This window comes from Meles meles, chromosome 9 (genome assembly GCF_922984935.1).
Source record: "Meles meles chromosome 9, mMelMel3.1 paternal haplotype, whole genome shotgun sequence".
NCBI lineage: Eukaryota > Metazoa > Chordata > Mammalia > Carnivora > Mustelidae > Meles > Meles meles.
In genome coordinates, this window is record NC_060074.1 from 14,813,960 (window position 1) to 14,826,567 (window position 12,608).

General features: G+C 38.4%; 2 protein-coding genes across 3 annotated transcripts in view; both read left to right on the top strand.

Annotated features, from left to right (window-relative positions):
* Positions 1-5,577, top strand: part of CARF (calcium responsive transcription factor) — a 115,933-nt gene extending 110,356 nt beyond the window's left edge. The window contains exon 18 of the mRNA XM_046018691.1: positions 5,457-5,577. The gene's annotated coding sequence lies outside the window, so the exon portion shown is untranslated. The remainder of the gene's footprint in view (positions 1-5,456) is intronic.
* A 40-nt stretch (positions 5,578-5,617) lies between these two features.
* The window catches only part of NBEAL1 (neurobeachin like 1), a 181,512-nt gene continuing 174,521 nt past the window's right edge, over positions 5,618-12,608 (top strand). For both annotated transcript variants that reach the window (XM_046018684.1, XM_046018685.1), the window contains exon 1: positions 5,618-5,745. In XM_046018684.1, the coding sequence (XP_045874640.1) occupies positions 5,695-5,745 (51 nt within the window). In that variant the 5' untranslated portion in view covers positions 5,618-5,694. The remainder of the gene's footprint in view (positions 5,746-12,608) is intronic.

Sequence of the window (12,608 nt, forward strand, 5' to 3'; positions counted from 1 at the left end):
GGGAGCCTGACCTAGGGCTGGGTCCCAGGACCCTGAGATCATGACCAGAGCCAAAGGCAGATGCTCAACTCAGCCACCTAGTTGCCCCTAAACAACACACTTCTAAATAATATATGGTCAAAGAAGAAATTCCATGAAAAGTTAAAACATATTTTGAACTAAAAGTGTAAATACAACTTATTAAAACTTGTGAGGTGTAGGGGTGCCCGGGTGGCTCAGTTTGATAAGCATCTGCCATCTGCCTTTGGCTCAGGTCATGATCCCATCATGGAGACTGCATCTCCCTTTCCCCCTCCTCCCTGCTCATTCTCTCTCTCTCTCTCTCTTTCTGTGTCAAATAAATAACATCTTAAAACACACACACACACACACACACACACACAGACTTGTGAGGTGTGCAGCAAAGTCAGTGCTACAGGGAAATTCATAGCACTGAATGCATTAGAACAGAAGTAAAATCTAAAATCATTCATCTAAACTTTTAGGAAACTAGAAAAAGAATAGCAGGAAAAAATTAGAGCAGAAATCAATGAAATTGTAAACAGGGAACAATATTGAGACTCAATAAAACCAAAAACTGGTTTTAGGAAAAGATCAACAAAACCAACAAGGCTGTAGCCATGCTGACTGAAAAGGTGTGGATTCAAGCGAAATGGGCAAGACCGAGCTTATGAAAGGGGAAGTTCAGAGCAATAACTTGTTTATATGTCTCCAACTCTGCCCAAGTGAAACTTTGTTCTATCTAGCACAGTTGAGTATCTGCTTCAGTTGGCAAGTTGTCCATAATGGGAATGACTGCGTGCAGGTTTTTACAAGATACCACTACCTAGCAAGTTAATCTTACTAATTTTACTGGCTTTGAATTATGGCAAAAAAGCAATCCAAGATTATAATTTACCTCTCTTCTTTTAAGGAAGAGTTTTCTTTTTTAAGATTTTATTTATTAATTTGTCAAAGCGTAAGTAGGGAGAGCAGCAGGCAGAGGGAGAGGGAGAAGCAGGCTCCCTGCTGAGCAAGAAGCCGGATGTAGTGCTGGATCCCAGGACTCTGAGATCATGACCTAAGCCAAAGGCAGATGCTTAACCAACTGAGCCACCCAGGCGCCCCTATAATTTACTTCTTTATGTAATTATTTTTCTGGGATGATAATGCCCTGACTGATTTACATAAGTTATCCAATAGTCTTGGTAGATGTAATTTGCATTGTTAATTAATTTAGTAACAATCTAAGGTTATATGCCTGAAGTGAACTGGGACTCCTAACCCTGTTATCAGATAAGACACTATTTGAACTCAGAAACATCCAGTGGATTTGGGCAGACCCTTTTCAGTTCATGAGTATGCCTTTTGAAAATAAAGAGAATCCTCACTACAGTAGAGTAGGAAAGATAGAAAAGGAGGTTAGAAGCCAGTGGGAGCCAGTACCATTCAACATCAGTTACCAGAAGAACTGTCAATTATAGACCTCAAAAGAAGAATCTTAAACAGGGGAGAATAATCAGTTACAGTCCCCAATAGGGAAAGAGGTACATTGCATCTTCTGCAAGAAATCTACTACCTCTGCAACTTGGCCAGTGAGAAACCATCATTGTGCAGAATTCCTGCTTTTGTCCAACGGACTTTCATTCAGAGAAATCCCTCCCAACTTCCTCCTCCTCCATAAAATAAAGTTCCTCTCCTTTGTTTGTTGGATTTGCATATGGTTTTGCCTTAGAGTGCATGTTCTGAATTGCAATTCTGTTTTCCCAGATAAAGCCATTTTTGCTGGCTTAAAAAATTTTTTTTAAATAAATTTATTATTTGAGAGAAAGAGTGAATGAAAGAGAGAGAGCACGAGTAGGAGGGGTAGGGGCACAGCGAGTACTTACCGAGCAGGGAGCCTGATCTGGGGCTTGATCCAGGAACTCCGGGATCATGACCTGAGCCGAAGGCAGCTGCTCAAATGACTGAGCCACCCAGGCACCCCTCTGGTTTTCTTTTTACGGTTAACACGTTTTGTCATGAAAATTAGGCCAGAAATATGATTTTAACATAAGGCCGTGTTTCAGATGGCAACTAACAGTCTTAATAAGAAAATGTGTTCTCCAGATGGCAAATGTGTTTGCCTTGAGGTATATCTGAAGATAAAGAGGTTATAGCTTCATTAGTGGAGACACCTAAGTATTGGTTAAGGACCCACTCATAAAACTAAAGCTTATCCCCACTCCATGGAGCTGTCAGAAATCTCAGTAGTGGAAGACTTGTTTTCATCCTGCTGACACCTAGGTGTCATCTAAATGCAGCAGAATTTGACTCACGAAGAGACTTCTAATACACAGACGTATGGTGAAATAGACTATTTCATTTTATAGTCTGCAAATATTTATTGGGCACCTATTGTGTAGAAGACACTATTCAAGGACCTGAAAATATATACCAGTGAATAAAGTCCCTGTTTTGTTTTATTTTTTAATTTTTTAAGAGATTTCATTTATTTATTTGACAGACAGAGATCACAAATAGGCAGAGAGGCAGGCAGAGAGAGGAGGAAGCAAGCTCCCCGCTGAGCGGAGAGCCCGATTCGGGGCTCAATCCCAGGACCCTGTGATCAAGACCCCAGCCAAAGGCAGAGGATTTAACCCACTGAGCCACCCAGGCACCCCAAGTCCCTGTTTTAATAGTGCTTACATTTTACCAGGGGGAATTCATAATAGACGAAGAAATTGTATGTCAGCTCTTAGGTGTTACAGTAAAAAATAGAGTAAGGGAGAAAAAGGGATGCTATTTTCCAAAGAAAATGATGAGGAATGCTTTACTGATGTCTTAGAGGGTTTGGGCTGGTATAACAACTGCCACAGACTGGGTAGATTACAAACAATTTTTTTTTTTAAAGCTCTATAGGCTGGAAGTCCAAGATAGGGTGATTATGTGAATACCATCTTCCAGATCCCAGACATCTTGTATTCTCACTAGTGAGAAGGGCTAGGGAAGCTCTCTGAAATTGATTACATAAGAAACTAATCCCATTCTTAAGGACTCCTCCCTTAGGATCTATTTTCAGAGGCCCTACTTCCTAATACCATCACTTTGGGTGTTAGGATGTCAACGTATGAATTTTGGAAGGACACAAACATTCAGACTATCCTAACGGAAAAGGTGATTCTTCAGCAGAGACATGAGGATTGTGTGTGGACATTCGGGGAAGGAGCATTCGAGGCAGAGAGACAGCTTATGTAAAATCACTGAAAATGGAGTAGCTTTGCGAATTTTAGGAGCAGCAAGGAAGCCATTGGTCTGGACTGAAATAAGGGAAAGCCAGAATAGTTGGGAGAAGTTAGCTGAGTGTGGAAGGAAAACACAGGTCCTTGTTCACTGTTTTAAGTGGGATGGGAAACTACTGGAGAGTTTTTAGGAGAGGGGTGACATCTTATTTCTAGGTTAAAAGGTCACTTTGCTTACTGTGTTGGGAGATCCGTGGGTGAGGAGAGTGCATGGGCAGGGGCTATTATAATAAACTCCAAAAGATTTCGTGGTAACTCACCTCAGAGTGGTAGTGGTGCTGGTATATGAAAAGTAAAGGAATGGGCGTGGCACTGTGTTCCAACCAACTTTCCAACATCAAAACTTGAATTTCACCTAATTTTCAAATGTCACTAAATATTATTTTTATTAAATTTTAAATACGTACCAAGCAAGACAGTACGCAAAACCTAAAATATTTACTCTGTTTACAGTTTGCCAAATTTTGGTATAGATGAAACAAGATAGGACACTAGTTGGTAATCTTTGAAAATGGGTGATGGTATATATCTAGTTTACTTTTGCATATGGTTGACATTTTTCATAATACAAAGTTTTTACAACGTTTAGGTATACCAGAAGTGATTAATCTACGTGTCTTCCCGTTCCATTTAGACTAATATCTCCTGAAAGTTGTCTGTATCTAATAAATGCAGCCTTTGCCTTTTGTTTTCATGGGAAAGCAAAAACCCTTTGAAGCCTTTAGTATTGTCAAAATAATCCCTTTGGATCGGACATTTCGATCTTTCCAACGTGGAAAGTAAAAAGCGCAAACGCGATTAGGGGAAAAGGACTTTTGTTTTTGTTTTGTTTTCACATTGGTATACGGGCCCAAGACCAAACCCCTTTTTACACAAAATCAAGACGAAATCCCCTCGAGTTAGCACTCCAGGATTCCCCGCCCCCGGATGAATCCCGGAAATGACGCTGTCAGCCGAACGCTACCGTCCCCTGTAGTGGCGCGGCAAGAACGTCAGCACGCCGGTCAGCCCACACGTCCAGCCTGGGTACGACTCTCTGGAACGCCCCAGCGGGGCGCCAGTCCCCGAATCTTCGGGAGCACGGTCGACTGCGGCTGCGCAGGAATGCTGGGGCGGGTCTTCAAGTCAACCCGCCCCCTTCCAGTCTGTGCGGCCAATGAACAGCTCCTGCCCCGGGGCCGGGTAAATCCTTAGAGGCCGGAGTGATTAGCCGAGAGGACCGTCCCGCCCTTGGCTCCTCCAGGCCCTCGCTCCCCGCCTCGCGCGGTCTCCGCCCCGCCTCCCTCTCCCGCCCGCCTGTCCTGCTGCGAGGTGACACGGGGCTTCGGCTGGGGAAGGGGGCGAGGGAAGTAAGTTAGACGTCGGCCTGGCGGCCTTGGCGCAGCCCCCCGTGTGAGCGCGGTGAGGGGAGCGGTCGCGGGGACGAAGGGGCTGTGTGGCAGATGTGGGAGGGCCCGGGGTGCGCTGTAGAGTCCGGGGCGGCTGTGAGGGGGCGAGGGGGACCCGGGTGTGTCCCAGTGCGGTCGGCGGGGCGTGGATAGCGGGTCGGAGGATGCCGAGCTCGCGTTGCCCCATTTCCAAAGCTGCTCCTCGCAGCTTGGCACACCTTAGCTTTGCCTCTGTTCTGGTTGTCTGGGATGCGAGGAGGCAATTTAAAGATCCCCGAAAACACTGGGAGGGTCTGTGCGTGCTCCTTTCTTCCTGCGGGGTGGAGAGGTGGTGAGGCCAGGTGGGCTGGGCAACTTTCACTCTCTGATACTGTTAAAATAAACAAACCAGGAATTCTTCACCCTCCTCCCCAACGCCCTGCCCTGCGACTGAACGACAAACATTCCCAACAAGTTTTGAGAAGCAGACTAGAAAATTCTAAGGGATTCTTTGTCTTTGAAACACAGCGCTACCGAGTGTGGCTTTATGTTTATAGAAAACAAACGAGTGGCAACAGGATGCATTTTTGGTTATGAGTATTCATCTTTCAGGATCTGCCCTAGGGAATTCTAACTTGATGTTGGTGTGAAATGTTGTGTTAGCTGTGATGTTTTCCTGAAGCACTAGTTTCTGTGAACTCAACTAGAAAAGCTTAGCAGGTTGTTTGCGGGAAGTGAAGTAAATCACCTATAGTTCTGATAAATCTACATTTTTAAAAAATATGGTCTCTGTTTCTAGCAAACCTTTGCGTATTTTTCTCTTTCGCAGATTTCTTTAATCGCCCAGCTACCACTGATGAAGATAAGTTGGAGTAACTGTTTGAACTGAATTTTATTGGCCAGAAGACAGTCCATTTGTTTCACTTCTTTTTGTTTTCCCTGCTGCTTTGAGCTTTACTGTAACGGCTGAAAAACTTGGAGAATAAAATGAACATGCTGTGGTCTTGAACGCAATTTTTTTTTTTTTTTTTTGGAGGAAAAATTAAAGTGCCAGAGTGAAAGCCAGAATGGCATCCAGAGAGAGGCTCTTTGAACTTTGGATGCTTTATTGTACAAAGGTAATTGCTTTCCTTTTTATTTCTAAGTTGTAAAATACTTTGTTATAAAATTTTGTGACTGGCCTTATTTTATTTAATGGAGTCGCATATTTTTATTCATAGTATTCATAGTAGTGAGGCCAAATTTAAAAACATGGAGTTTTCTGTTTTCCACCTTTCCGGGTTTGAACACGTACACAATACTGACAAATTTTTAAATCCTATAGGTATGGTTTTTGATATTTTTCTTAAATGATCCCCAAATTATATGTGATATTATGACCTGAGGAGAAAAAATATTTGTTTATGTGTTTTTCTTTTTCTACCACAAATTGGAGGTGGGATAGAGATATTTTTATGAGAAGAGCATTCAGCATTTTTCCTATAATTAACCTTTTAATTAGCTTTAAAAGGTTATTGCTTATGTAAAAATGGTTATTGATTTGAGGTGGTTACTATAAGTTTACTGCGATCATAGGACCTTCTGAGTGTTGTCTCATTTGAGCCACACAAAAATCCTGTGAGATGGGTTTTGTAATTATCCCCTTTCGCTGATACGAAAATTGATGCAGAGGTTAAACAGGCTATGAGAAGCAGAACCACCTGAGTCAGGTCCATGCTTTTATCCATTATGACTCCTTAATATATTTTATTTTCTCATTTTTTAAAAGATTTTATTTATTTATTTGACAGACAGAGATCACAGGTAGACTGAGAGGAAGGCAGAGAGAGAGGAGTAAGCAGGCTTCCCGCTGGGATTATGACCTGAGCTGAAGGCAGAGGCTTTAAACCACTGAGCCACCCAGGCGCCCCTATTTTCACATTTAAAAGGAAATTTTTGTGTTTGTCTTTATGTGAATTTTTACACCTTAGCTTTGATTTTGGGTTGTTTGGGGAGAAAGATACTACTTAAAAACATGTTTTTCAAGAGAGGAGCTACATTAGTACTTTGAAGATATTGGCGAGGGTTAGAGAAACATCTCTAATTTACTACTTGAGTTACTTTCAGTCTGGTGAAGTTCTCAAGTCTCAGCTTCTGTTTCTGCATTATCCTTCTGGGCTCCTTTTTTATTCAGCTTTTTAAAGAACAAGTTATTCTTTAACAAACGATCTCAGTTATCTCTAATACTAAATTTTAGAGATCACACTGGAATTTTCTTTGACTTCCTGGTTTGGTAGTTCTCAAAATTACTGAAGGACATCCACTTTGAAATGTTTGATATGGATTTTTAAAATAGCTTTTTAGTCTTGTGTAATTTAATGCCAGAAATGTCTTTTTAAAAATAGACCACTCTTCTAATAAAAAAGGAATTTAATTCACCACTTTTGAAAATAGTCACTAACACATGTCAGCCAAAAATTAAAATGCATTTTAGTATGAATGTCTGGTGGTCTAAAAATGATTTATTTAAAAATACATTAAACTTAGTAGGTTTTACATTTTTAGGATGACAAAAGTTAAATGGCATTACATTGTCTTGTTCATTAGTTATGTTGCTTATAGGTGGAGTTCTTGTTTTGTCATTGTGCTTATTGAAAAGTTGGTATGGGGCACCTGGCTGGTTCAGTTGGTAGCAACTCATGATTTCGGGGTTAGTTTGAGCCCCACATTGGGTGTAGAGATTACTTAAAAATAAAATCTTAAAAAAAAATAGTTTGTTAGCATACCCAGAGTTTTATTCTTGATAACAATATAAATACGAATCTTCACTCTTTTATGAAGATGTCTAAGTAAATAACGAAGACCCTTTATGGTCAAATTTTAAAGACTATTTTGGACAGGAAGATAAGTCACTCCCCCTTTTTTTTATAAATCAATTTTTATGTTTAAGATTTAAATCAGTTGTGCACATAATAAGATTTAAAACTTTTTCAACTATTTTCAAAAATTGCTATTAAAATAATGATTTAATATTTCATCAGTTTATGTATAAGCCTGTAAGCTAGGTAACAACTTTGTTTTCTACCAACACCTTGAATTCAAATAGTTTCCAAATATATATCCTAGATTTAACACTTCTGCTCCCTTGTTGACGATGATTACCAAATGCCCAGGTCCCTATACCCTAGGCTTATTGTTCTCATTCTAGCATTTTGTCTTTCAAAACACCTGCCCTTTTTTTTTTTTTCACCTAACTTAAAATACCGTTTTTAACACCTTTGATGGGCCATCAGTCTTCTTCAGGATTGCACAGATCTTTTAACTTAGCTCTAACTTGGACTTCTTTGTGGGCTTGTAATTGTGAAGTCAAGTTTTGGTTCTGCTCCTATTTTATTTTGTGACCTTGAGCAAGACTTACCTCTTTGGTCTCGTTTTCTCATATTTCATTTAAGAGTGTGTGTGTGTATAGGGAGAATGCTTGTTTAACTTACCCTTAAGATTTTTATTTGTTTTGACCTCGGAGTGAGTCGTATTTTGTCCTTATGCTTTGTGGATTGTCATATAGACCTTTTTTAGTTCATCTTTTTTAAGCTTTTCCTTATGGAAAATTTTAGTGGACATAAATAAAGAAGATAATATAGTGAACACTTTTGTATCTGTCATCCTGTTTCGATTCATGTTCAGTAATGTTTTCATCAATAATCTACTACCCCTGCATTGTTTTAAATCCTAGACAACATAATCTTATCTATAAGTATTTAAAAGTATATCTATGAAACAAGAACTCTTCTTAAAAACAATCAGAATACGATAATTCTTTGAATCATCAAATACCAAGTCAATATTCAAACTTTTCTGTAGTATCATAAATTTACTTTCCTGCTGTTTGTTTGACTCAGTATTTAAAGTATACACATCATATTTGTTGAAAATGTCTGTTAAATATTTTAACATGTCTGTTAAATATTTCTCCCTCACCATACTTTTTGTTCCTTCTATTTATTTGTTGACAAAACCAGCTTTTGACTTTAGCTTTTTCCTCAGTCTGGGTTTTGCTGGTTCCATCCTTGATTTTAATTGTTTTTCTTAGGTGTCTGCAAACTAGCAGATCTAGAGACTTGGCTAATTCACATTCTATTTGGCGAGGGAAGCCTAGAATAATTTTTAAGTGTCTCTGCTATCAGTAAGTTTTACCTACATGTATTGATTGTGTCATTAGGAATTTGCAAAACTGTGATATTCCAATTCTATCATTTCTTTATTAGCAGAACATATGCAGACAAGCGTTCCCTTGTCAGCTGTTTGACAGTTCCTTGAAAGGAAGCCAGGCAGAATAAATATTTGATTCTTTCTCTTTGTTTTAATGACTGGATTTATTAGCATCCCCCCAAGGTGACCATTTATCTTTCTTAAGTATCAAGTTGATCTTTTTTTTTTTTTTAAGATTTTATTTATTTATTTGAAAGAGAGCGAGAGGGAGAGAGCACAAACAGGGAGAGTGGCAGGCAGAGGGAGAGGGAGAAGCAGGCTCCCAGTTGAGCAGGGAGCACAATGTGGGGTTCATTCCAGGATCCTGACTTGAGCCGAAGACAGACTCCTAACTGACCCAGGTGCCCCTCATGTTCATTCTTAGTGATTAAAATTTAAATATTGTCTACCATTTTGCTGCCCTAGTTGGTGTGCTGTACACACCAAACATCGTATACGTGCCTGATAAGATGACTTTGAAAATTTTTGAAAGTCTGCTCTGGAGTGGTAAGGTTAGGACTCCGTATTTGCCACAGTGCTAACCAGCATAGGTATTCCACAGTGTATTAGTCATAGGTCAATATTAAGATACTGTTCTAGGGTTTTGTGTAATGTAATGTTTTAAAAGTTACCACTTAGAATTGTAAAATTTTAGTAGGTGTTTAAATAGGGTAATACCAGAAATAGTCCTTGGGTCATACTGTTTAGGTAGGCAAAAGAAAAGAGAATATATAAATAGGTTTTCTATTAGTCTGGGTTTGTTGTAAGCCTATATGCTAGTGATTAAAGGCTTTAAGTACAATTAAAATAAATTACTGATTTCAGGTTTTAGCAGGTGGCTTCCCACATATTAAACTTGATATTTAAAAATTGGGGTAAAAAACTTGGCTATTTGTTTTTCTTTATTTTTTTCCTTTCTTTTTTTTTTTAAGATTTTATTTATTTATTTGACAGAGAGAGAGAGATCACAAGGAGGCAGAGAGGCAGGCAGAGAGAGAGGGGGAAGCAGGCTCCCTGCTGAGCAGAGAGCCTGTTGTGGGGCTTGATCCTAGGACCCTGAGATCATGACCTGAGCTGAAGGCAGAGGCTTAATCCACTTAGCCACGCAGGCGCCTCTTGGCAATTTGTTTTTCTAACCAAACTTTTCAGGTCTTATTTTTCACTTTCTCCTTCTAGGAGTAGAAATTAATTGCATTGTTAGAAACATGTATCTTTTTAATGGCTTATTTATTAATGTCATGTAGTTATTATTGTATAATATAGGAAGGATGATTTCTGAACACCCAGCATTCCTACTTTCTGCAGATAATTTCACTAGATTATGTAGTCTGAACTTTTTTTTACCTCCAAACGGTCATACCCACCCAGGATCAAGGATTTCATTAACAGTGCATTTCATATAGCTCTTATAAGTTAAACATTAATTTGAACAGGTTTAATCATGTATCTGTATTTTAGTTTAGTACTTAACTATTTCTTGTCTGAGCATATTTTTCTTTTTTTTTTTTTTTAAATATTTATTTGACAGACAGAGATCACAAGTAGGCAGAAAGGCAGGCAGAGAGAGAGAGAGAGAGAGAGAGAGAGGAGGAAGCAGGCTCCCCGCGGAGCAGAGAGCCCGATGCGGGACTCGATCCCAGGACCCTGAGATCATGACCTGAGCCGAAGGCAGAGGCTTAACCACTGAGCCACCCAGGCACCCTGAGCATATTTTTCTTAAGTTTTATAGACAAATTGATTTACTTTTTAATATCTGAAGATTTAAATTCATATTATCTGTAGTAGGCACCATGTTATTCCCTGTATCCTTTGACTTTTTTTTTTTACATAATGTGCTTATGGTAAGAGAGAGAATGCTGAGAACAGTTTTCGTCTCTATATTATCATACAACTTTTTGGAATTCATATATTATAAGTAGCAAGACATACATGTATCATAAAATCCTTCTCTCAACTTCCCTTTGATAGGCATTACGATATATTTCTGTTCCACATTTAGCCTTTTGGGAGTGCTATAGTTGATCCCCAGAATATGCAAAAGAGAAACTGAGCTTCTCAAATTCTTAGATAAGATGAAGTTATTTTTGTTCTGTGTAGTGGAAAGTATCAAATGTATGAACTCACTAAAAAGATACAAGGTGACTCAAAAGCATCATGACATTTGAAATGTGGCAATGTGGGTTGAAAATTTATGGTTCATTTTGGTCATTTGCTTTTTTTTTTTTTTTTTTTTTGGATACTCATTTTACACTAAGATGTTTTGTGAAGCTATAGAATTAGAGCCAAGATTTAGTCCCAGTTTTGTTTCTGAGCTTAAGGAAGGACCTGACAAGAGGTTACATAATTTCTTCATGTTAACAGTTTTCTCATCTGTGAAATGGAAAGAAATAACTATTTTTGCATCTCAGAGTTGTTGAGGAAAGATGAATTGATTATATTAAATGCATTGTAAGGCTATGAAATATAAAATGTTATCTTTGTTAGTTTTGAAATACATGTATGAGCTGGAGAGTGTATCATTACTTCCATTCTGGCTTTATTTAATATTACAGAACAATATTCAAATCTTTTTATCTAGTGATGAAGCAGTGCTCATCAGTGTCTTAATTTTTTTTTTTTTTAAAGATTTCATTTATTTATTTGACAGACAGAGATCACAGTAGGCAGAGGGGTAGGCAAAGAGAGAGGAAGAAGCAGGCTACCGGCGGGGCAGAGAGCCCAATATGGGGCTCAATCCCAGGACCCTGGGATCATGACCCGAGCTGAAGGCAGAGGCTTTAACCCACTGAGCCACCCAGGTGCCCCTCATCAGTGTCTTAATTTTTAATCTGTTTTTATTTTTCTTTCAAGCATAGTGCTTAATTATCCTAATATGAGATTTTTTTTTTTTTTTACTTTAAACCAAGTTTGTTTTGGACCTTGGTGATGCTCCATTTCCTGCTGTTGCCCTTTGTCCTGCTAAATCTGGAATATGACTGAAATAGATAGTTTTGCAATGAACTCAGAGTAAACTTCCTTTTCAGAAAAAAAGTTTTGCTTCATAAAGAAAATAGAATTTAGAGTTGTTTTATTCAGGTAAAAAGGCAAGTACCTCTTTTTTAAATGTAGATTTGGGGAAAAAAAAAGGGATGAACATAAACTCTTCCAATGAGAAAATTATAATTTAATTATAATCCAAAGTAAAACTTTTAGTAAGATGCCTCAATATACATCAATCCTTATAATTTAACCTATATTTAATAAGTCTCTGGTATGTGTAATATAGAAAATGGCTCTTAATCTTCTGTGGCTTAATAATGACTTTGTATATAAGGAAAGTAAAGTTTGACTTTAAGCAAAACAAAAAAAATTGCTAACAGCTCAGTCGTAGTGTTATCTTTTTATTTTAGGGTTAGATGTGAAAGCAAGAAATGAATATTTTATATCAATAAACATGGAAGTGGCCTTTAAGAAAGGAATATTACCTTTGTGGTTTGACTTGAGGAGCTCATGCACCACTTGAAAGAGTTGTTAAGATGCATGAATATTTCTTATTTTTTTTTTTTAAGTATCAAAATTTGAACCTCCCTGGTAGAAAGTAGAATTGATAGCACTTAATTGTGTGGATAGGAGCATGAGTGAAAAATAATAGGCTAAAATAATTCTCAATTTTTTTCTTCGGAGATTTAGGTTTATTGGCAATTACTGAAGAGTTATATGGAAGTAAGAAGAGAAGAAGGTTTTAGGGAGCCCTGGGGAACATTATCATTTAAGA